General features: G+C 45.2%; 1 protein-coding gene and 1 long non-coding RNA gene across 2 annotated transcripts in view; one reads left to right on the top strand and one right to left on the bottom strand.

Moving 5' to 3' along the window:
• The window catches only part of LOC115188374 (ephrin type-B receptor 5), a gene marked incomplete in the record, with an annotated part of 53,156 nt that overhangs the window by 6,467 nt on the left and 22,927 nt on the right, over positions 1-23,762 (top strand). The window contains 1 exon segment of the mRNA XM_029747180.1: positions 12,702-12,766. Coding sequence (XP_029603040.1) covers positions 12,702-12,766 — 65 coding nt within the window.
• On the bottom strand, positions 1,357-8,118 carry LOC115188382 (uncharacterized). The gene is made up of 2 exons (XR_003876403.1): positions 8,043-8,118; positions 1,357-1,663 (listed from the first exon to the last, which is right to left on the bottom strand). It is a non-coding gene; the product is annotated as an uncharacterized LOC115188382 (long non-coding RNA).

Raw genomic sequence — 23,762 nt, 5'->3', positions numbered from 1 at the left:
ACGGGGACAGATGGAAGGAAAGGGGGAGAAAAGACAGAGGTATAGAGGAGAGGATGAGATGGACACGGGGACAGATGGAAGGAAAGGGGGAGAAAAGACAGGTATAGAGGAGAGGATGAGATGGACACGGGGACAGATGGAAGGAAAGGGGGAGAAAAGACAGAGGTATAGAGGAGAGGATGAGATGGACACGGGGACAGATGGAAGGAAAGGGGGAGAAAAGACAGGTATAGAGGAGAGGATGAGATGGACACGGGGACAGATGGAAGGAAAGGGGGAGAAAAGACAGAGGTATAGAGGAGAGGATGAGATGGACACGGGGACAGATGGAAGGAAAGGGGGAGAAAAGACAGAGGTATAGAGGAGAGGATGAGATGGACACGGGGACAGATGGAAGGAAAGGGGGAGAAAAGACAGAGGTATAGAGGAGAGGATGAGATGGACACGGGGACAGATGGAAGGAAAGGGGGAGAAAAGACAGGTATAGAGGAGAGGATGAGATGGACACGGGGACAGATGGAAGGAAAGGGGGAGAAAAGACAGAGGTATAGAGGAGAGGATGAGATGGACACGGGGACAGATGGAAGGAAAGGGGGAGAAAAGACAGAGGTATAGAGGAAAGAGAGAATAATGAATGTGTGATAGATAGATCCATTGGTACACAGAGCGAGAGAGCGAGTGAAAGAGTGACCAGACAGACCACTGCATTAACACACCACTCAGGCCCAGATTGCAGACTCAGCAGATTTCTCATCTGTCAGGGACGCACTTTGAGTGTCTTCCCTCTAGAATGGGGACTGGAGGAAGCAGGGATAGTGTAAAGGAGGCCTACTGCTGTTCACAGTGCAGTTGTGGGTGTTTGTTGGTGGCCTGACTTTTTAAAGTCAGATACTGGGGAGAACTAGAGTGACAGTAAAATCTATGGTTTAGGGGTAATGTTAGGGTTAACGTTAAAGAAGAGGGGTTGTGGTTGAAATCCCATTTGTGATTTTCATTATTTTTTATTTAACCTTTATTTAACTAGGCAAGTCAGTTAAGAACCAATTCTTATTTACAATGACGGCCTAGGAACAGTGGGTTAACTGCCTTGTTCAGATTGTGACTACAGACACAAGTCACCTCAACCACCGACACTGCCAGGGAAAGACAGCAGGCTGATCATGTAAGACAAGCCAGAGGGCTCAAGCCAGAGGGCTCAGTCACCACACTGCAGATAATGATATTACCTCCATAAGGTGATTCATTCATTAGTGTGTGTTATTGACACTGAGCTCAGCGCTACGCTGTAAAGACAGTTATCCCTTGGGGCTGTGTGATATTGAAAAACAAAGGCGATTGAAAGGAGAGTAGTCAATGTTTCAGTGACAAACCTTTTATTGTCACACAACACACTAGAATAGTTGAATTCTGGCACTAGTTCCAATATCATTTCCAAGAAACACATATTCCATTGTAAATATAATGCCAATTTGAATGCCAACTGTCATAGAGCGGTTGGTTTTCATCATGGAGGATAGTTTGCAGAGCTGGCAGAAACAGAATTGACATCAATTCTCCGAAAATAACGTTTCCGTGCTCTTAGCTGAAGTGAGGCTTAGTCCCGTAGAGAAGAGATGTAAGATATGGACAGTCAGATTCTCGGCTCTTCACGTCTGACAAGAAGCTAAATAGTAGAGACATCAATATTAAATTTCTATGATTTATACATGAATCTGGCCCAAAGAAGAGGGTTAATTAAATGTGAAATGAGACATCCGTTAGTGTTGTGTTCTACCAGGATATAAAAAGTATCCGTATTCCTATGGCGGCCATAATGTGTGTGTGTGTGTGTGTGTGTGTGTGTGTGTGTGTGTGTGTGTGTGTGTGTGTGTGTGTGTGTGTGTGTGTGAGAGTGTGTGTGTGTGTGTGTGTGTGTGTGTGTGTGTGTGTGTGTGTGTGTGTGTGTGTGTGTGTGTGTGTGTGTGTGTGTGTGTGTGTGTGTGTGTGTGTGTGTGTGCGCGTATGTGCTCATGCATGCATGCTTGTAGATTCTTCTTGTGCTTGCATACACAGTACCAGTCAAAAGTTTGGACACAACTACTCATTTAAGGGTTTTTCTGTATTTTTTAAACTATTTTCTACATTGTAGAATAATAGTGAAGACATCAAAACTATGAAATAACACATATGGAATCATGTAGTAAACAAAAAAGTGTTAAACAAGTCCAAATATATTTTATATTTGAGATTCTTCAAAGTAGCCACCGTTTGCCTTGATGACAGCTGTGTACACTCTTGCATTCTCTCAACCAGCTTCATGAGGTAGTCACCTGGAATGCATTTCAATTAGCAGGTGTGCCTTGTTAATTTGCTGCTAGGTGACCTAAACTGGGACATGCTTAACACCCCGGCCATCCTACAATCTAAACTTGATGCCCTCAATCTCACACAAATTATCAATGAACCCACCAGGTACAACCCCAAATCTGTAAACACGGGCACCCTCATAGATATCATCCTAACCAACTTGCCCTCCAAATACACCTCTGCTGCTTTCAACCAAGATATCAGCAATCACTGCCTTATTGCCTGCATCCGTTATGGGTCTGCGGTCAAACGACCACCCCTCATCACTGTCAAACGCTACCCAAAACACTTCAGCGAGCAGGCCTTTCTAATCGACCTGGCTCGGGTATCCTGGAAGGATATTGACCTCATCCCGTCAGTCTCTGTATTCTTTAAAAGTGCCTTCCTCACCATCTTAAATAAGCATGCCCAATTAAAAAAATCTAGAACCAGGAACAGATATAGCCCTTGGTTCACTCCAGACCTGACTGCCCTTGACCAGCACAAAAACATCCTGTGGCGTACTGCATTAGCATCGAATAGCCCCAGTGATATGTAACTTTTCAGGGAAGTTAGGAACCAATATACACAGGCAGTTAGGAAAGCTAAGGCTAACTTTTTCTAACAGAAATTTGCATCCTGTAGCACAAACTCAAAAAAGTTGGTAGAGCATGGTGTGTGCAACGCCAGGGTTTTGGGTTCGATTCCCACGGGGGGCCAGTACAAAAAAAAATACAAATGCATGAAATGAAAATGAAATGTATGAAATGTATGTATTCACTACTGTAAGTCGCTCTGGATAAGAGCGTCTGCTGACTAAAATGTAAAAAATGACACTGTAAAGTCCATGGAGAATAAGAGCACCTCCTCCCAGCTGCCCACTGCACTGAGGCTAGGAAACACTGTCACCACCGATAAATCCACGATAATTAAGACCTTCAATAAACATTTTTCTTCGGCTGGCCATGCTTTCCACCTGGCTACCCCTACCTGGCCATGCTTTCCACCTGGCAACAGCCCTGCACCCCCCACAGCAACTCACCCAAGCCTCCTCATTTCTCCTTCACCCAAATCCAGATTTCTGATGTTCTGAAAGAGCTGCAAAATCTGGACCCCTACAAATCAGCCGGGCTAGACAATCTGGACCCTCTCTTTCTAAAATGATCTGCCAAAATTGTTGCAACCCCTATTATTAGCCTGTTCTACCTCTCTTTCGTGTCGTCTGAGATTCCCAAAGATTGGAAAGCTGCCGCGGTCATCCCCCTCTTCAAAGGGCGAGACACTCTAGACCCAAACTGCTACAGACCTATATCTATCCTACCCTGCCTTTCTAAGGTCTTCGAAAGCCAAGCTAACAAACAGATTACCGACCATTTCCAATCCCACCGTACCTTCTCCGCTATGCAATCTGGTTTCAGAGCTGGTCATGGGTGCACCTCAGCCATGCTCAAGGTACTAAACAATATCATAACCGCCATCGATAAGAGATAATACTGTGCAGCCGTATTCATCGACCTGGCCAAGGCTTTCGACTCTGTCAATCACCGTATTCTTATCGGCAGACAACAGCCTTGGTTTCTCAAATGACTGCCTCGCCTGGTTCACCAACTACTTCTCTGATAGAGTACAGTGAGTCAAATCAAAGGGCCTGTTGTCCGGACCTCTGGCAGTCTCTATGGGGGTGCCACAGGGTTCAATTCTCGGGCCGACTCTCTTCTCTTAATACATCAATGATGTCGCTCTTGCTGCTGGTGATTCTTTGATCCACCTCTACGCAGACGACACCATTCTGTATACTTCTGGCCCTTCATTGGACACTGTGTTAACTAACCTCCAGACGTGCTTCAATGCCATACAACTCTCCTTCCATGGCCTCCAACTGCTCTTAAATGCAAGTAAAACTAAATGCATGCTCTTCAACCGATCGCTGCCCGCACCTGCCCGCCCGTCCAGCATCACTACTCTGGACGGTTCTGACTTAGAATATGTGGACAATTACAAATACCTAGGTGTCTGGTTAGACTGTAAACTCTCCTTCCAGACTCACATTAAGCATCCCCAATCCAAAATTAAATCTAGAATCGGCTTCCTATTTCACCACAATGCATCCTTCACTCATGCTGCCAAACATACCCTCGTAAAACTGACCATCCTACCGATCCTCGACTTTGGTGATGTCATTTACAAAATAGCTTCCAACACTCTACTCAACAAATTGGATGCAGTCTATCACAGTGCCATCCGTTTTGTCACCAAAGCCCCATATACTACCCACCACTGCGACCTGCACACTCTCGTTGGCTTGCCCTCGCTTCATACTCGTCGCCAAACTCACTGGCTCCAGGTCATCTACAAATATTTGCTAGGTAAAGCTCCGCCTTATCTCAGCTCACTTGTCACCATAGCAGCACCCACCCGTAGCACGTGCTCCAGCAGGTATATTTCACTGGTCACCCCCAGAGCCAATTCCTCTTTTGACCTCCTTTCATTCTAACTCTCTGATGCCAATGACTGGAACGAACTGCAAAAATCACTGAAGCTGGAGACTCATATCTCCCTCACTAACTTTAAGTACCAGCTGTCAGAGCAGCTCACAGATCACTGCACCTGTACATAGCCCATCTGTAAATAGCCCATGCAACTACCTTATCCCCATACTGTATTTATTTATTTATTTTGCTCCTTTGTACCCCAGTATCTCTACTTGCACATTAATCTTCTGCACATCTATCACTCCAGTGTTGAATTGCTATATTGTAATTACTTCGCCACTATTGGCCTATTATTTGCCTTACCTCCCTTATCTTACCTCATTTGCACACACTGTATATAGACTTTTTTTCTACTGTATTGTTGACTGTATGTTTGTTTATTCCATGTGTAACTCGGTTGTATGTGTCGAACTGCTTTGCTTTATCTTGCCCAGGTCACAGTTGTAAATGAGAACTTGTTCTCAACTAGCCTACCTGGTTAAATAAAGGTGAAATACATTTTTTTTAATAAAAATGTGTGGAATTTCTTTCCTTCTAAATGTGTTTGAGCCAATCAGTTGTGTTGTGACAAGGTAGGGGTGGTATACAGAACATAGCCCTAGTTGGTAAAAGACCAAGTCCATATTATGGCAAGAACAGGTCAAATAAGCAAAGACAGATGACAGTCCATTACTTTAAGACATGAAAGTCAGTCAATGCGGAAAATTTCAAGAACACTGAACGTTTCTTCCAGTGCAGTCGCAAAAACCATCAAGTGCTATGATGAAACTGGCTCTCATGAGGACCACCACAGGAAAGGAAGACCCAGAGTTACCTTAAGTTCATTCGAGTTTCCAGCCTCAGAAATTGCAGCCCAAATAAATGCTTCAGAGTTGAAGTAACGGACACATCTCAACCTCAACTTTTCAGACGAGACCGTGTGAATCAGGCCTTCATGGTCGAGTTGCTGCAGAGAAACCACTACTAAAGGACACCAATAAGAAGAAGAGACTTGCTTGGGCCAAGAAACACAAGCAATGGACATAAGACCGGTGGAAATCAGTCCTTTGGTCTGATGAGTCCAAATTTGAGATTTTTGGTTTTGTGAGACACAGAGTAGGTGAACGGATGATCTCCGCATGTGTGGTTCCCACTGTGAAGCATGGAGGAGGAAGTGTGATGGTGTGGGGGTGCTTCACTGGTGACACTGTCTGTGATTTATTTAGAATTCAAGGCACACTTAACCAGCATGACTACCCCAGCATTCTGCAACGATACGCCTTTGCATCTGGTTTACGCTTAGTGGGACTATCATTTGTTTTTCAACAGGACAATGACCCAACACACCTCCAGGCTGTGTAAGGGCTATTTGACCATGAAGGAGAGTGATGGAGTGCTGCATCAGATGACCTGGCCTCCACAATCCCCCGACCTCAACCCAATTGAGATGGTTTGGGATGAGTTGGACCGCAGAGTGAAGGAAAAGCAGCCAGCAAGTGCTCAGCATACGTGGGAACTCCTTCAAGACTGTTGGTAAAGCATGAAGCTGGTTGTGAGAATGCCAAGAGTGTGCAAACTGTCATCAAGGCGAAGGGTGGCTACCTTGAAGAAAAATAAAATGTAAAATATATTTTGATTTGTTCAACACGTTTTTGGTTACTACATGATTCCATATGTGTTTTTTCATAGTTTTTGATGTCTTCACTATTATTGTACAATGTAGAAAATAGTAAAAATAAAGAAAAACCCTGGAATGAGTAGGTGTCCAAACCTTTGACTGGTACTGTATGTGTGCATGTGCATGAGTCAATGGGAGTTTTTTGTGTGTGTTTGTTGGGTGTGTATATTTGCGTGTATGCTTGTGCAATGGTTATACTGTTTAAAGCACTAAAAATATTATCTATAATAATAATCTGGAAGGATCAGTCAGTGTGTATCAGAGAAACAGCGTGTCACAGAGAGAGACCGAGACAGAGAGAGACAGCGAGAGACAGAGAGAGACAGAGAGAGACAGAGAGAGACAGAGAGAGACAGAGAGAGACCGAGACAGAGAGAGACAGCGAGAGACAGAGAGAGACAGAGAGAAAGAGAGACAGAGAGAGACAGAGAGAGAGAGAGAGAGAGAGAGAGACAGAGAGAGAGAGAGAGAGACAGAGACAGAGAGACAGAGAGACAGAGAGAGAGACAGAGACAGAGAGAGAGCGACAGAGACAGAGACAGAGAGACAGACAGAGAGAGAGACAGAGAGAGAGCGCGACAGAGACAGACACAGAGCGACAGAGACAAAGAGAGACAGAGCGACAGAGACAGAGAGACAGAGAGAGAGACAGAGCGACAGAGACAGAGAGAGACAGAGAGAGAGAGAAAGAGAGACAGAGACAGAGAGAGAAAGAGAAGGAGAGAGAGAAAGACAGAGAAAGAGAGAGAAAGACTTAGGAGAAAGACAGAGAGAGAGAAGAGAAAATAGAAAAGAGAGAGATGAAGTGATCAAGATGAGTCTTGATATATGACGAAAGACTCTAAAAGGTTATTAAGGGTATTAACTGAGACTATGGGTGAGGGGATCCTGTAGTTTGTATTCTTAGAGGTGTGTTAGACTTGTTTTAAGTTAAGTATGCCTATTCCTATCTCCTCCAAGATATTCACCACAGTTTACAGACTGTACAGTACAATGGTTTTAGTGGAGCTATTCATTAAAATGCCTGCAGTTGGATATAATCTTTTGCTATCATAGTCTATTTCAATTCTGCCCTTGATGTTAATACGTACCTTCAGGACCCTGGTTTACTTTAGTGTAACATGAGATCATGAGGGAGGGAGGGAGACGGGCATGTAGGGGGGGGGGGGGGTTAAAGGATGATTTGTGGAGGTCTCCATCTGCGAGCATAATCCAAAATAAATCTCTTTACGAGAGAAAGCGGGAGAGAGAGGGAGAGACAGAGCGAGGCGGGCGGGGGGGAGGGGTAGGGGGGGGGGCGATGGAGTGGATTTGATGCTGGCTAAGAATTATATCAGTTTCTTGTGTTTTAAGGTCAAGCACTGATCGACAAAGAGAGAGGGAGAGGGGAGGGAGAGGGAGAGGGAGAGGGGAGAGAGGGAGAGGGGAGAGGGAGAGAGAGGGAGAGGGGAGAGGGAGAGGGGAGAGGGAGAGGGGAGAGAGGGAGAGGGGAGAGGGAGAGGGGAGAGGGAGAGAGTTAAAGCATCTCTTTAGCGTGGGTCACTGTGTTATCTGTCTAGCCAAACCACCTTTTCAGATCACATTCCATCTCCCTGATCGTCATTTAGGTGACAGTCTCCCACTTTATCTCGATCTCTGTTTCTGTTGGAGAAAAAGACAGAACGATCTTCCCCTCTCATGCAGAAAAGTCTGTAACATTAATTACAAATGATAATACATTCAAATGTTATGGCTGAAATGCAGAAATGATTCATTTGTAAACAGAAGATGGTTTCTGTATCTGTGTGATGTAGCCTTCAGCGCTCTGCCTCTGTGTCAGTCTCTCTGACACAGACAGTGCACTACTTTTCTCATCTCCCTCTCTGTCGCTCTCTGTCTCTCTCTGTCAGTCTCTCTCACCTCTCCCTGTAGCTCTCTGTCTCTCTCTGTCAGTCTCTCTCATCTCTCTCTGTCGCTCTCTGTCTCTCTCTGTCTCTCTCTGTGTCAGTCTCTCTCATCTCTCTCTGTCGCTCTCTGTCTCTCTCTGTCAGTCTCTCTCACCTCTCTCTGTAGCTCTCTGTCTCTCTCTGTCAGTCTCTCTCATCTCTCTCTGTCGCTCTCTGTCTCTCTCTGTCTCTCTCTGTCAGTCTCTCTCATCTCTCTCTGTCGCTCTCTGTCTCTCTCTGTCTCTCTCTGTCAGTCTCTCTCATCTCTCTCTGTCGCTCTCTGTCTCTCTCTGTCTCTCTCTGTCAGTCTCTCTCATCTCTCTCTGTCGCTCTCTGTCTCTCTGTGTCAGTCTCTCTCATCTCTCTCTCTGTTGCTCTCTGCCTCTCTGTGTCAGTCTCTCTCATCTCTCTCTGTCAGTCTCTCTCATCTCTCTCTGTTGCTCTCTGTCTCTCTCTGTGTCAGTCTCTCTCATCTCTCTCTGTGTCTCTCTCTGTGTCAGTCTCTCTCATCTCTCTCTGTCGCTCTCTGTCTCTCTCTGTGTCAGTCTCTCTCATCTCTCTCTCTGTTGCTCTCTGCCTCTCTGTGTCAGTCTCTCTCATCTCTCTCTGTCAGTCTCTCTCATCTCTCTCTGTTGCTCTCTGTCTCTCTCTGTGTCAGTCTCTCTCATCTCTCTCTGTGTCTCTCTCTGTGTCAGTCTCTCTCATCTCTCTCTGTCGCTCTCTGTCTCTCTCTGTGTCAGTCTCTCTCATCTCTCTCATCTCTCTCTCTGTTGCTCTCTGCCTCTCTGTGTCAGTCTCTCTCATCTCTCTCTGTGTCTCTCTCTGTCAGTCTCTCTCATCTCTCTCTGTTGCTCTCTGTCTCTCTCTGTGTCAGTCTCTCTCATCTCTCTCTGTGTCTCTCTCTGTGTCAGTCTCTCTCATCTCTCTCTGTCGCTCTCTGTCGCTCTCTGTCTCTTTCTGTGTCAGTCTCTCTCATCTCTCTCTGTCGCTCTCTGTCTCTCTCTGTGTCAGTCTCTCTCATCTCTCTCTGTCGCTCTCTGTCAGTCTCTCTCATCTCTCTCTGTCGCTCTCTGTCGCTCTCTGTCTCTCTCTGTGTCAGTCTCTCTCATCTCTCTCTGTCGCTCTCTGTCTCTCTCTGTGTCAGTCTCTCTCATCTCTCTCTGTCGCTCTCTGTCTCTCTCTGTGTCAGTCTCTCTCATCTCTCTCTGTCGCTCTCTGTCTCTCTCTGTGTCAGTCTCTCTCACCTCTCTCTGTCGCTCTCTGTCTCTCTCTGTGTCAGTCTCTCTCATCTCTCTCTGTCGCTCTCTGTCTCTCTCTGTGTCAGTCTCTCTCATCTCTCTCTGTCGCTCTCTGTCTCTCTCTGTGTCAGTCTCTTTCATCTCAATTCAATTCAATTTGCTTTATGGCATGGCGTAACAATGTACATATTGCCAAAGCTTATTTTGGATATTTACAATATTAAAAAAATATATATATTAGAATCAACATTGTCAACGGGACAACAGTAACAACAATAACCAAGGTTCAATATAACCATACATTCAACAATAACAATAAGCATATGGTAGAGGACATGTGCAGGTTGATTGGTCTGCCAGACACTGTCCCTCGTCTTATGGCAGGCAGCAATGTAGTGCGCTGCCAACCCACAGCTCTCTGCGTCCTCCCCCAACAGGACAGGTAGCCTATCCTCATCAGAGAGGTCTTTGAAACCTTGAATAAGGGTTTCAAATTTGGGGAAATGACACTCTCTAATTGTTTTATATTTTTGACATTTTGTCAGGAAATGCAGCTGCGTCTCAGGTTCTGCTGTTGTGCAGTGGTTGCACAGCCTTTCCTCTACAGGGAGCCAGGTTTTCCTGTGTCTACCCTTCTCAATGGCAAGGCTGTGCTCACTGAGCCTGTACTTTGTCAAGGTTTTTCTAAGGTTTTGATCAGTAACCATGGTCAAATATTTAGCCATAATGTACTGTCGATTTAGGGCCAGATGGCACTGCATTTTGCTTTGTGTTTGTGCTTGTGTTTCCCAATAAGCAATGTAGTTTTGTTTTGACTGTGTTGTAATTTGGTTTATTCTGATTGATTGGATGTTCTGGTCCTGAGGCTTCAGTGTGTTAGTAGAACAGGTTTGTGAACTCAGCCCAAGGACCAGCTGGATGAGGGGACTCTTTTCTTTGCTCAGCTCTTGGCATTGCAGGGCTTGGTAATGATATGAGAGGTATTGCAGGGCTTGGTAATGATATGAGAGGTATTGCAGGGCTTGGTAATGATATGAGAGGTATTGCAGGGATTGTTTGTAGTTTTCCTCTGGACATGTAGGAGAATCTTACAGAACTCTGCATGCAGGGTTTTAATGGGGTGTTTGTCCCATTTGGTGAAATCTTGTTTTGCAAGTGGACCCCACACCTCGCTGTCATAAAGTTGGTTCATTGGTTCAATGACATATTAAATTAGTTTTAGCCAAATTTTAATAGGTATTTCAATTTGAATGTGCTTTTTAATGGCGTAATGGCATCTCTCTCTCTGTCGCTCTCTGTTTCTATCTGTGTCAGTCTCTCTCATCTCTCTCTGTTGCTCTCTGTCTCTCTCTGTGTCAGTCTCTCTCATCTCTCTCTGTGTCTCTCTCTGTGTCAGTCTCTCTCATCTCTCTGTCGCTCTCTGTGTCAGTCTCTCTCATCTCTCTGTCGCTCTCTGTCTCTCTCTGTGTCAGTCTCTCTCATCTCTCTCTCTGTTGCTCTCTGTCTCTCTGTGTCAGTCTCTCTCATCTCTCTCTCTGTCGCTCTCTGCCTCTCTGTGTCTCTCTCTGTGTCAGTCTCTCTCATCTCTCTCTGTGGCTCTCTGCCTCTCTGTGTCAGTCTCTCTCATCTCCCTCTCTGTGGCTCTCTGCCTCTCTGTGTCAGTCTCTCTCATCTCTCTCTGTGTCTCTCTGCCTCTCTGTGTCAGTCTCTCTCATCTCCCTCTCTGTCGCTATCTCTCTCTCTCTTTCTGTGTGTTCATGTGTGTGTTTGTGTGAGTGGTGTGTGTGCACGCGTGTGTGTGTGTGTGTGTGTCAGCGCACGCGCTTGTGTGTGTATGTCTGCATGCTAATTAGGTTAGCTGATTAGTGCAGTGTGTGATGAAGGCAGACAGTGTGTTTGCTCTGTGTTAACCCTGTCTGTGCTGGTGTCAGCATCAATCACAGGTCATGTGTTCCTCCATCAACACTGCATGTGTTCTGAACACTGGTCTGTTTAGTCGTCTGTTCAATCACTCACTCTTCAAGAACTTTACAAGGACTGATTGAAGCAGACTGAGGGTCTCTCTCTCTCATGTCAAATCATGACTGTTTGCTTCCCTAATCCTAAAGTAGCTGACGTCCAAGGGTTTATAGAATGCTGTTGCAGGCACTCAAAGTTACTGCATGAAACGTGGGAATAAGTGGTAGTAAGGCTTCTTGTCTGGATGCTGTTGGTGTTATGGACTAGTGGTTCACCAACCGTTTCCTCACGTGATAAATCAATGCTCTGGTTGTCACTTTTATAACAATATAATTTGCCCCCGCCCCCCCTTCTATCCCCCTTCCCCCCCTCTCTCTCTATCTCTCTCTCCCCCTCCCCTCCCTCTGTCTCTCTGTCTCTGTCTCTCTCTCTATCACTCTCTCCCCCTCCCCTCCCTCTGTCTCTGTCTCTCTCTTTCTGTCTGTCTCTCTCTCTGTCTCTGTCTCTCTCTCTCTGTGTCTCTCTATCTCTCTCCCCCTCCCCTCCCTCTGTCTCTCTCTCTCTCTGTCTCTGTCTCTCTGTCTCCGTCTCTCTCTCTGTCTCTGTCTCTCTCTCTCTGTGTCTCTCTATCTCTCTCTCCCCCTCCCCTCCCTCTGTCTCTCTGTCTCTGTCTCTCTCTCTGTCTCTCTCTCTCTGTGTCTCTCTATCACTCTCTCCTCCTCCCCTCCCTCTGTCTCTCTGTCTCTGTCTCCCCCTCTCTCTCTATCTCTCTCTCCCCCTCCCCTCCCTCTGTCTCTGTCTCTCTGTCTCTCTCTCTGTGTCTCTCTGTCTTTGTCTCTCTCTCTCTCTCTCTCTCTGTGTCTCTGTCTCTCTCTCTGTGTCTCTCTCTCTGTGTGTGTCTCTCTGTCTCTCTGTCTCTCTGTCTCTCTCTCTCTCTCTCTCTCTGTGTCTCTCTGTCTGTCTCTCTCTCTCTGTGTGTCTCTCTGTCTCTGTCTCTCCTCTGTGTCTTTCTGTCTCTGTCTCTCTGTGTCTCTGTCTCTCTCTCTCTCTCTCTCTCTCTGTCTCTCTGTCTCTGTCTGTCTCTCTCTCTCCCTCTCTCTGTCAGTGATGCTGCTGGACACAACAGAGTCTACCTCGGAGCTTGGCTGGACCACCTATCCTGACACTGGGGTAAGCAGAGGACAAATCACTGGGCAAATCTCAAAACACACACACACACACTCAGGGCTCTGGTCAAAAGTAGTGCACTTCATTGGGTATATAGGGTGTCATTTGAAACATAGCTACTGATCGATATGACATCATCAACGTTGACATTGGTAATAGATTGCATGATGAGGCTCCAGTTCATTAGATGGGTCTGGGGTCCCATCAGAGGAAGTCAAAACCTGTGTGTGTGTCTGTGTGTGTGTGTGTCTGTGTGTCTGTGTGTCTGTTTCTGTCTGTCTGTCTGTCTGTCTGTCTGTCTGTCTGTCTGTCTGTCTGTCTGTCTGTCTGTCTGTCTGTCTGTCTGTCTGTCTGTCTGTCTGTGTCTGTGTCTGTGTCTGTGTCTGTGCATGCGTGTGTGCTCAATGCTAGGCGTACATCATCATCATCATCATCATTACCATACTCACTGAAGCAGTATCCAAAACAAATGATTATGGTAATGGAGTGCCTGTAAATGTCTCATTATATGACTGACTGTTACATTTCAATCTACTGTATACAGCTGCATCATGTACTGATGTATACATCAGTCTTCCTGGTGTTATGAAATATGTTCCAAACTCACACTGTGAGCTTTGAGCTTGTATGAATACCGTACAGTACAGGCCTGGTGTATATTAGAGCCAGCTGAGTATGATCACGCTGATTGCTGTGAGGAAGCTTTGCGTTTGCATGGGTGTGTTTTCTATAGAGCCACAGAGATGAGAAGTGGGTCTGAGATGGAGATATGGTGATTGGACCTGGGGCACTAAGCTAAGAGAAGCAGACAAAGAGGGAGAGAGTTTTCCGTTAACCCTTTCCTCCCCCTTCTCTTTTCATAATTCCTTCTCTTTGTCTTGAGGGCCTGTGGATACTCTTTATATATTTTTCCTCCCTTCGTCTTGTTCCTCATTCTCCCCTCTTTCTCTCGCTCCCTCTTTCTCTTCCCTTCACTGCCTCCCTCCCTCTCTGTCTTCCTCTGCCCTCCAGTGTCCCTGCTCCTCCCTGTCCTGTCTCTCCTCCTCTGCTTCTCTCCTTCCCTCCCACACTCCTCTCCATCCCTCCATCCCTCCTCCACTCCTCTCTCTCCTCTCCATCCCTCCATCCCTCCACTCCTCTCTATCCTCTCCATCTGTCCATCCCTCCACTCCTCTCTCTCCTCTCCATCCCTCCATCCCTCCACTCCTCTCTATCCTCTCCATCCCTCCATCCCTATTCCACTCCTCTCTCTCCTCTCCATCTCTCCATCCCTCCACTCCTCTCTCCTCTCCATCTGTCCATCCCTCCACTCCTCTCTCCTCTCCATCTCTCCATCCCTCCACTCCTCTCTCTCCTCTCCATCTGTCCATCCCTCCACTCCTCTCTCCTCTCCATCTCTCCATCCCTCCACTCCTCTCTCTCCTCTCAATCCCTCCATCCTTCCCCCACTCCTCTCTCTCCTCTCCATCCCTCCATCCCTCCTCCACTCCTCTCTCTCCTCTCCATCTGTCCATCCCTCCACTCCTCTCTCTCCTCTCTCCTCCCCTCCATCCCTCCTCCACTCCTCTCTCCTCCCCTCCATCCCTCCTCCACTCCTCTCTCTCCTCTCCATCCCTCCATCCCTCCTCCACTCCTCTCTCTCCTCTCCATCTGTCCATCCCTCCACTCCTCTCTCTCCTCTCTCCTCCTCTCCATCCCTCCATCCTTCCTCCACTCCTCTCTCTCCTCTCCATCCCTCCTCCACTCCTCTCTCCTCCTCTCCATCCCTCCATCCTTCCTCCACTCCTCTCTCTCCTCTGTATCCCTCCTCCACTCCTCTCTCCTCCCCTCCATCCCTCCTCCACTCCTCTCTCTCCTCTCCATCCCTCCTCCACTCCTCTCTCCTCCCCTCCTCCCCTCCATCCCTCTCTCTCCTCTCTGCCCTGCAGGGTGTTGGTGGCATTGAGACCCCCCTGTCATTTCTCCCATTATCTTCCTCCCTTCTTCCATCCCTCCTCTCTTCCTCTGCTTTCTGTTCCTCTCTTCATCCACATCATCCCCATCCCTTCTCCCTCTCTCGTCTCCCTCTCTCCTCCCTCCCTCCTTCCTCTCTCTCTCTCTGTGCACTTCAGTGTGTCAGAGGCCTTGTTCCTCCCTGTCCTCTGTCACTGTGGAGATTTGGTGTTTTTCTGGGAGTTCGGTTCAGATTAAATCACAAATGACTCGTCTCTCTCCTCCACCCTCCCTCTCCAATCTGTCTACTTTTTTCCGCTCATGAGAGGGAGAGAGAAAGAGGGGGAAGGGGATAAAAGGAAGGGGGAAAAACACAGAAAACAAATGCAAGCAGGCGGGTTTCAGTATTTATTCATGGCCATACGGTGGCACAGCACACACGCGATGTCACACATTTAGACCTGTGCTCACTCACTCACTCACATCCTGTATGCCTGGCTGAGAGTCTCCACTCTATCCCCTACCATGACTTTTACCTACAGTACCTCTCTCTCTCTCCTTCTCTCTCTCACACAAACACAATCTGTCACATGCATGCACACACACAGTCTCGCTCCCTCCTTCTCCCTCCCTCTCTCTCTCCCTTAATTTCTCTCTCCTTCTCTGTCTCCCTCTCTCTCTCCGAACATAACCCGGATCACTGTCTGGAGGGGACAGCCCACCCCCCTCCCCCCTCTCTTTCTCTTTCTCTCTCTCTCTCACACACACAAACACACACACACACACACACACACACACACACACACACACACACACACACACACACACACACACACACACACACACACACACACACACACACACACACACACACACACACACACACACACAATCTGTGTCACATATATATTCTGTCACACACTCTCATTCTCTGTTTCCCTCTCTCTCTCCTAAGATAACCTGTATCAGTGCCTGGGAGGGACTGTCCCTCTCCTCTCTCCATTAGTCTGCCAGCCTCTCAGCCTCTTTTCACCTGTTCACTGATGTTATCATTACTCCAATTGCACCAAATGGGAATGCACTCTGTCTGTCAGTGTGATGGTGGAGGGTTTCAGTTCTCTGCTCTTTTTCTGTGGACAAGGTGACACACACACGCACACACACACACACACGTACACACACACACGCACACACACACGAACACGCACACGTACACGTACACACACCCACATACACACACACACACACAAGCACACACACACGAGAGATACAGTATACTCTGCTAGGGTGTACAGATCAGGAGCCTGGCAGATTGGAATGATGATGAGGACTAGTACACAGCAGTAGAGTAGCTACTGTATTACAACAGAAAATGCTATGCTTGTCACTCAGGGCCACAATGGCCTAAAGCAAAGCCTTTTCATACAGAGGAGCGTCCTAGTGTATAATCGCTGTAACTAAGCCCTGCATCACATTTACATTTGACTCATTCAGCAGACCTTCTCATCCTGAGCGACTGTTTTGAGCAGCAATGCTGTCCTGCATTTTGCATCTTACGCTCCACACCATAAACTTGTGTTCTTATCCTCCATTACCAAAAATAACATAGAAACTATTTTTCTTTAACGTTTTCATCTGCATTAGGCTTGTCGAGAGAGAGAGAGAGAGAGAGAGAGACAGAGAGTCTGACAGACCAATCAACCTGCACATGTCCTCTACTGTATGCTTATTGTTATTGTTCAATATATGGTTATTTTGACCCATGGTTATTGTTGTCCCATTGGCAATTCTGATTCTTATTATTTTCATATTGTAAATATCCAAAATAAGCTTTGGCAATATGTACATTGTTACGTCATGCCAATAAAGCAAAGCAAATTGGAGAGAGAGAGAGAGAGAGAGAGAGAGAGAGAGAGAGAGAGAGAGAGAGAGAACCCACTGCACAACAGCAGAACCTGAGACGCAGCTGCATTTCCTGACAAAATGTAAAAAATATAAAACAATTAGTGTCATTTCCCCAAATTTGAAACCCTTATTCAAGGTTTCAAAGACCTCTCTGATGAGAGTAGGCTACCTGTCCTGTTGGGGGAGGACGCAGAGAGCTGTGGGTTGGCAGCGCACTACATTGCTGCCTGCCATAAGACGAGGGGTAGTGTCTGGCAGACCAATCAACCTGCACATGTCCTCTACTGTATGCTTATTGTTATTGTTCAATGTATGGTTATTTAGACCCTTGGTTATTGTTGTTACTGTTGTCCCGTTGACGATTTTGATTCTTATTATTATTCTTATTAAGTCGGTTAGGACATCTACTTTGTGCATGACACAAGTAATTTTTCCAACAATTGTTTACAGACAGATTATTTCACGTATAAATTAACTGTATCACAATTCCAGTGGGTCAGAAGTTTACATACACGGAGTTGACTGAGCCTTAAACAGCTTGGAAAAATCCAGAAAATGATGTCATGGTTTTAGAAGCTTCTGATAGGCAAATTGACATCATTTGCGTTAATTGGTGGCTTGGTAATGATGTGAGAGGTATTGCAGGGCTTGGTAATGATATGAGAGGTATTGCAGGGCTTGTTAATGATATGAGAGGTATTGCAGGGCTTGGTAATGATGTGAGAGGTATTGCAGGGCTTGTTAATGATATGAGAGGTATTGCAGGGCTTGGTAATGATATGAGAGGTATTGCAGGGCTTGGTAATGATATGAGAGGTATTGCAGGGCTTGGTAATGATATGAGAGGTATTGCAGGGCTTGTTAATGATATGAGAGGTATTGCAGGGCTTGGTAATGATGTGAGAGGTATTGCAGGGCTTGGTAATGATATGAGAGGTATTGCAGGGCTTGGTAATGATATGAGAGGTATTGCAGGGCTTGTTAATGATATGAGAGGTATTGCAGGGCTTGGTAATGATGTGAGAGGTATTGCAGGGCTTGTTAATGATATGAGAGGTATTGCAGGGCTTGTTAATGATATGAGAGGTATTGCAGGGCTTGGTAATGATATGAGAGGTATTGCAGGGCTTGGTAATGATATGAGAGGTATTGCAGGGCTTGGTAATGATATGAGAGGTATTGCAGGGCTTGGTAATGATATGAGAGGTATTGCAGGGCTTGGTAATGATATGAGAGGTATTGCAGGGCTTGGTAATGATGTGAGAGGTATTGCAGGGCTTGGTAATGATATGAGAGGTATTGCAGGGCTTGGTAATGATATGAGACGGGGTCACTGTATTTTAGATGTTTCCAAAACTTAATTGCTCTTTTTTGAGTTTTTTTTTTTTCTGGAAAATTCCAGAAAATGATGTCATGGTTTTAGAAGCTTCTGATAGGCTAATTGACATCCTTTGCGTTAATTGGTGGTGTACCTGTGGATGTATTTCAAGGCCTACCTTCAAACTCAGTGCCTCTTTGCTTGACATCATGGGAAAATCAAAAGAAATCAGCCAAGACCTCAGAAAAACAATTGTAGACCTCCACAACTATGGTTCATCCTTGGGAGCAATTTCCAAATGCCTGAAGGTACCACGTTCCTCTGTACAAACAATAGTACGCAAGTATAAACACCATAGGACCACGCAGCCGTCATTCCGCTCAGGAAGGAGACGTGTTCTGTCTCCTAGAGATGAACATATTTTGGTGCAAAAAGTGCAAATCAATCCCAGAACAACAGCAAAGGACCTTGTGAAGATGCTGGAGGAAACAGGTACAAATATATATCCTATATCAACATAACCTGAGAGGCCGCTCAGCAAGGAAGAAGCCACTTCTCCAAAACCGCCATAAAAAAGCCAGACTACGGTTTTCAACTGCACATGGGGACAAAGATTGTACTTTTTGGAGAAATGTCCTCTGATCTGATGGAACAAAAATAGAACTGTTTGGCCATAATGACCATTGTTATGTTTGGAGGAAAAAGGGGGAGGCTTGCAAGCCGAAGAACACCATCCCAACCGTGAAGCACAGGGGTGGCAGCATCATGTTGTGGGGGTGCTTTGCTGCAGGAGGGACTGGTGCACTTCACAAAATATATGGCATCATGAAGAAGGAAAATTATGTGGATATATTGAAGTAACATCTCAAGACATCAGTCAGGAAGTTAAAGTTTAGTCACAAATGGGTCTTCCAAATGGACAATGACCCCAAGCATACTTCCAAAGTTGTGTCAAAATGGCTTAAGGACAACAAAGTCAATGTATTGGAGTAGCCATCACAAAGCCCTGACCTCAATCCTGTAGAAAACTTGTGTGCAGAACTGAAAACGTGTGTGCGAGCAAGGAGGCCTACAAACTTGACTCAGTTACATCAGCTCTGTCAAGAGGAATGGGCCAAAATTCACCCAACTTATTGTGGGAAGCTTATGGAAGGCTACCCGAAACATTTGACCCAAGTTAAACAATTTAAAGGAAATGCTACCAAATACTAATTGAGTGTATGTAAACTTCTGACCCACTGAGAATGTGATGAAAGAAATAAAGCTGAAATAAATAATTCTCTCTACTATTACTTAGGCAGCCCTTTTCCCTCCTTGAGTAGTGGGATCTTATTTTTTGTACTGCTTTGTAAAGCCTGCAAGACGTGACGGTCATTTTTTATTATTATGTTTAAGTGTTCAGATTTAAAATAAATATCAAGATGAAAACATACCACGCTGCACCTTGGTCTACTCCTTTTGACGATCGTTACAATTGTATTTACTTCGCCACCATGGCCTTTTTTGCCTTTACCTCCCTTATCTCACCTCATTTGCTCACTTTGTATATAGACTTATTTTTCTACTATAATATTGACTGTATGTTTGTTTTACTCCATGTGTAACTCTGTGTTGTTGTATGTGTCAAACTGCTTTGCTTTATCTTGGTGTAACGCCCTGGCCATAGAGAGGGGTTTTTTGTTCTTTATTTTGGTTAGGCCAGGGTGTTACATTGGGTGGCGTTCTATGTTCCTTTCTCTATGTTTTTGTATTTCTTTGTTTTGGGCCGTGTGTGGCTCCCAATCAGGCACAGCTGAAGCTCGTTGTTGCTGATTGGGAGTCACACATAAGGAGCATGTTTTTCCTTTGGGTTTTGTGGGTAATTGTTTCTGTTAGTGTTTGCATCTGACAGGACTGTTTGGCTGTCAGTTTTTTTGTTTTGTATAGTGTTCTTTCTGCTATTAAATATCATGATGAACACTAACTCCGCTGCGCCTTGGTCTACTCTCTCTCCCGACAGCCGTTACACTTGGCCAGGTCGCAATTGTAAATGAGAACTTGTTCTCAACTAGCCTACCTGGTTAAATAAAGGTGAAATAAAATAAATAAATAAAATATGTTAAATGTATTACATGGAATTATGATCAAGGTTTCTCTGACATAACACTGTATATTACAATATAAATGTAAAGGGTGTATCTTTGAGTCCATGTGCCAGTGTTCCCTCCTGTAGGATTTACAGCCTATGCAAACATGCCCCTTATTCCTCCTCTCACTGTCTGAATAGGATATCAGATGTCAAACACACAGCACAGAGAGGCAGAGACTTAGTTAAATGTGATGCTGATAATTACTTTTCACCCAGTTAACAGAGAACAATACTTTTGGATAACATTCCACTCAAGGTCCCATAAACCCCAGTTATTATGAACTAACATAATGAACAGACCATGCTAAAAGTGTTCTGAGAATGTATTCAAGATGAAAAAATACATCTGTTTTTTATACGGTCTCATATGACTTATAACACTGCCACACACTTACTTAACCCTCCTCTCACCCTCTATCTCTCTCTCTCTCTCTCTCTCTTTCTCTCAGACTCTCTCAGTCTCTCTGTCTCTCACTTTCTCTCTCTGTCTCTTTCTCTTTCTTTCTCTGTCTCGCTCTCTTTCTTTCTCTCAGTCTTTCTCTCTCTCTCAGTAAACAGTGCAGGGTAGAGAGGGGCTTAGTAATGTCACTTTGCTGAAGTGAAACTTTACTGGAAACCTGAATGTTATGAACAGGATCAATCGTTTACAATTCAAGAATCTATCTATCTATAGAGCTGCACCTACTGTAGTCTCCAGTCATTTTCTGGCTCTTTTCCTGATCAGTGGAAGAAAAGCAACAGTCAACACATGTTTAGGTGAGTAGAGAGAAAGTAGAGAGAATCTGATGATAAAAACCTTGATTTAACTAGGCAAGTCAGTTAAGAACAAATGCTTATTTACAGTGGTGGCCTAGGAACAGTGGGTTAACTGACTTGTTCAGGGGCAGAATGACAGATTTTCTAACTAGCAACCTTTCAGTTACTGGCCCAACGCTCTAACCACTAGGCTACATGCCGCCCAAATATAAATACCTTGATGTGATAAAAAGTGTGTTGTTGACACTGAGAGGACACATTTGTGAATAAAAAACGAATATTGGATGACATTTCAGAAAGACTACCATAAATGATATTTTCTTCGGTCTGTTCCCAGCTATGGCTTCGTCCAGCATTGTCCTGTCTGAAGAACAGTTCCAGTGTTCTATCTGTCTGGATGTGTTCACTGAGCCAGTCTCCATCCCATGTGGACACAACTACTGCAAGGCCTGTATCAGAGGATACTGGGACAGCACTGACCTGTGCCAGTGTCCAATGTCTAAGGACACAGACCTGAGCTTCATGTCAGCATTTTAATTTCTGAAATAACTGCTCATCTCAAGAAGCATGCTCCAGTTGAAACCACAACCTTCACTCCAGGACAAACCCATAGAAGTGCCATGTGATGTCTGTACTGAGACAAAGCACATGGCCCTGAAGTCCTGCCTGGTGTGTCTGGCCTCTTACTGTGAGACTCACCTGGAGCATCATCGGATAGTGGCTTCTTTAAAGAAACATAAACTGATCAACCCTGTGGAGAACCTGGAAGACAGGGTGTGTAAGAAGCATGAGAGACCCCTGGAGCTGTTCTGTAGGAGTGATCAGACGTGTGTGTGTCAGTTCTGCACTGAGACAGACCACAAGACTCACAAGACTGTCCCCATGGAGGAAGAGTATGGAGAGAGAATGACTCAGATGAGGAAGACTAAGGGTAAAGTTCAGAAGATGATCCAGGAGAGACTGCTGAAGGTTAAGGAGATTGAACAGGCAGTAGAGCTCAGCAAGAGAAATGCAGAAAAACAGATAGCAGACAGTGTGGAGGTCAACACTGCTCTTGTGCTCTCCATTGAGAGAAGCCAGGCTGAGGTCATTATGGAGATTGAGAAGAGACTTAAAGTAGCAGAGAAGCGGGCTGAAAGGCTCATTGAAGAGCTGGAGCAGGAAATCACTGAGTTACAGAGAGGAAGCACGGGACTGGAGCAGCTCTCAGATATTCAAGATCACCTCCTCCTCCGTCAGAGCTCACCATTCATCTGCGCCACCCTTCCAACTACCAACAACTGGTCTGAGATACAGTTGAAGTTGGAATTTTACATACACCTTGGCCAAATACATTTAAACTCAGTTTTTCACAATTCCTGACACTTAATCCTAGTAAAAATTCCCTGTCTTAGGTCAGTTAGGATCACCACTTTATTTTAAGAATGTGAAATGTCAGAATAATAGTAGAGAGGATTATTTATTTCAGCTTTTATTTCTATCATCACATTCTCAGTGGGTCAGAAGTTTACATACACTCAATTAGTACTTGGTAGCATTGCCTTTAAATTGTTTAAAATGCGTCAAATGTTTTGGGTAGCCTTCCACAAGCTTCCCACAATAAGTTGGGTGAATTTTGGCACATTCCTCCAGACAGAGCTGGTGTAACCGAGTCAGGTTTGTAGGCCTCCTTGCTCGCACACGCTTTTTCAGTTCTGCACACAGGTTTTCTACAGGATTGAGGTCAGGGCTTTGTGATGGCTACTCCAATACCTTGACTTTGTTGTCCTTAAGCCATTTTGACACAACTTTGGAAGTATGCTTGGGGTCATTGTTCATTTGGAAGACCCATTTGCGACCAAGCTCTAACTTCCTGACTGATGTCTTGAGATGTTGCTTCAATATATCCACATAATTTTCCTACCTCATGATGCAAACTATTTTGTGAAGTGCACCAGTCCCTCCTGCAGCAAAGCACCCCCACAACATGATGCTGCTACCCCCATGCTTCACGATTGGGATGGTGTTCTTCGGCTTGCAAGCCTCCCCCTTCTTCCTCCAAAGATAACGGTGGTCATTATGGCCAAACAATTCTATTTTTCTTTCATCAGACCAGAGGACATTTCTCCAAAAAGTACGGTCTTTGTCCCCATGTGCAGTTGCAAACCATAGTCTGGCTTTTTTATGGCGGGTTTTACCGAGCAGCCTTTCAGGTTGTCGATATAGGACTCGTTTTACTATGGATATAGATACATTTGTACCTGTTTCCTCCAGCATCTTCACAAGGTTCTTTGCTGTTGTTCTGGGATTGATTTGCACTTTTTGCACCAAAGTACGTTCATCTCTAGGAGACAGAACGCGTCTCCTATTCTCTCCTTCCTGAGCGGTATGACGGCTGCATGGTCCCATGGTGTTTATACTTGCGTATTATTGTTTGTACAGAGGAACGTGGTACCTTCAGGCGTTTGGAAGTTGCTCCCAAGGATGAACCAGACTTGTAGAGGTCTACAATTGTTTTTCTGAGGTCTTGGCTGATTTCTTTTGATTTTCCCATGATGTCAAGCAAAGAGGCACTGAGTTTGAAGGTAGGCCTTGAAATACATCCACAGGTACACCACCAATTGACGCAAATGATGTCAATTAGCCTATCAGAAGCTTCTAAAGCCATGACATAATTTTCTGGAATTTTCCAAGCTGTTTAAAGGCACAGTCAACTTAGCCTATGTAAACTTCTGATCCACTGGAATTGTGATACAGTGAATTATAAGTAAAATAATCTGTCTGTAAACAATTGTTGGAAAAATTACTTGTGTCATGTACAAAGTAGATGTCCTAACCGACTTGCCAAAACTATAGTTTGTTAACAAGAAATTTGTGGAGTTGTTGAAAAACGAGTTTTAATGACTCCGACCGAAGTGTATGTAAACTTCCCACTTCAACTGTAAGTGTCCACAGTGGTCTGTGTGTGGGGACTATGAGGA

This window comes from Salmo trutta, chromosome 3, assembly GCF_901001165.1.
Source record: "Salmo trutta chromosome 3, fSalTru1.1, whole genome shotgun sequence".
Classification (NCBI taxonomy): domain Eukaryota; kingdom Metazoa; phylum Chordata; class Actinopteri; order Salmoniformes; family Salmonidae; genus Salmo; species Salmo trutta.
The sequence above is the reverse complement of the archived record's forward strand: the minus strand, read 5'-3'. Positions and strand labels throughout refer to the sequence as shown.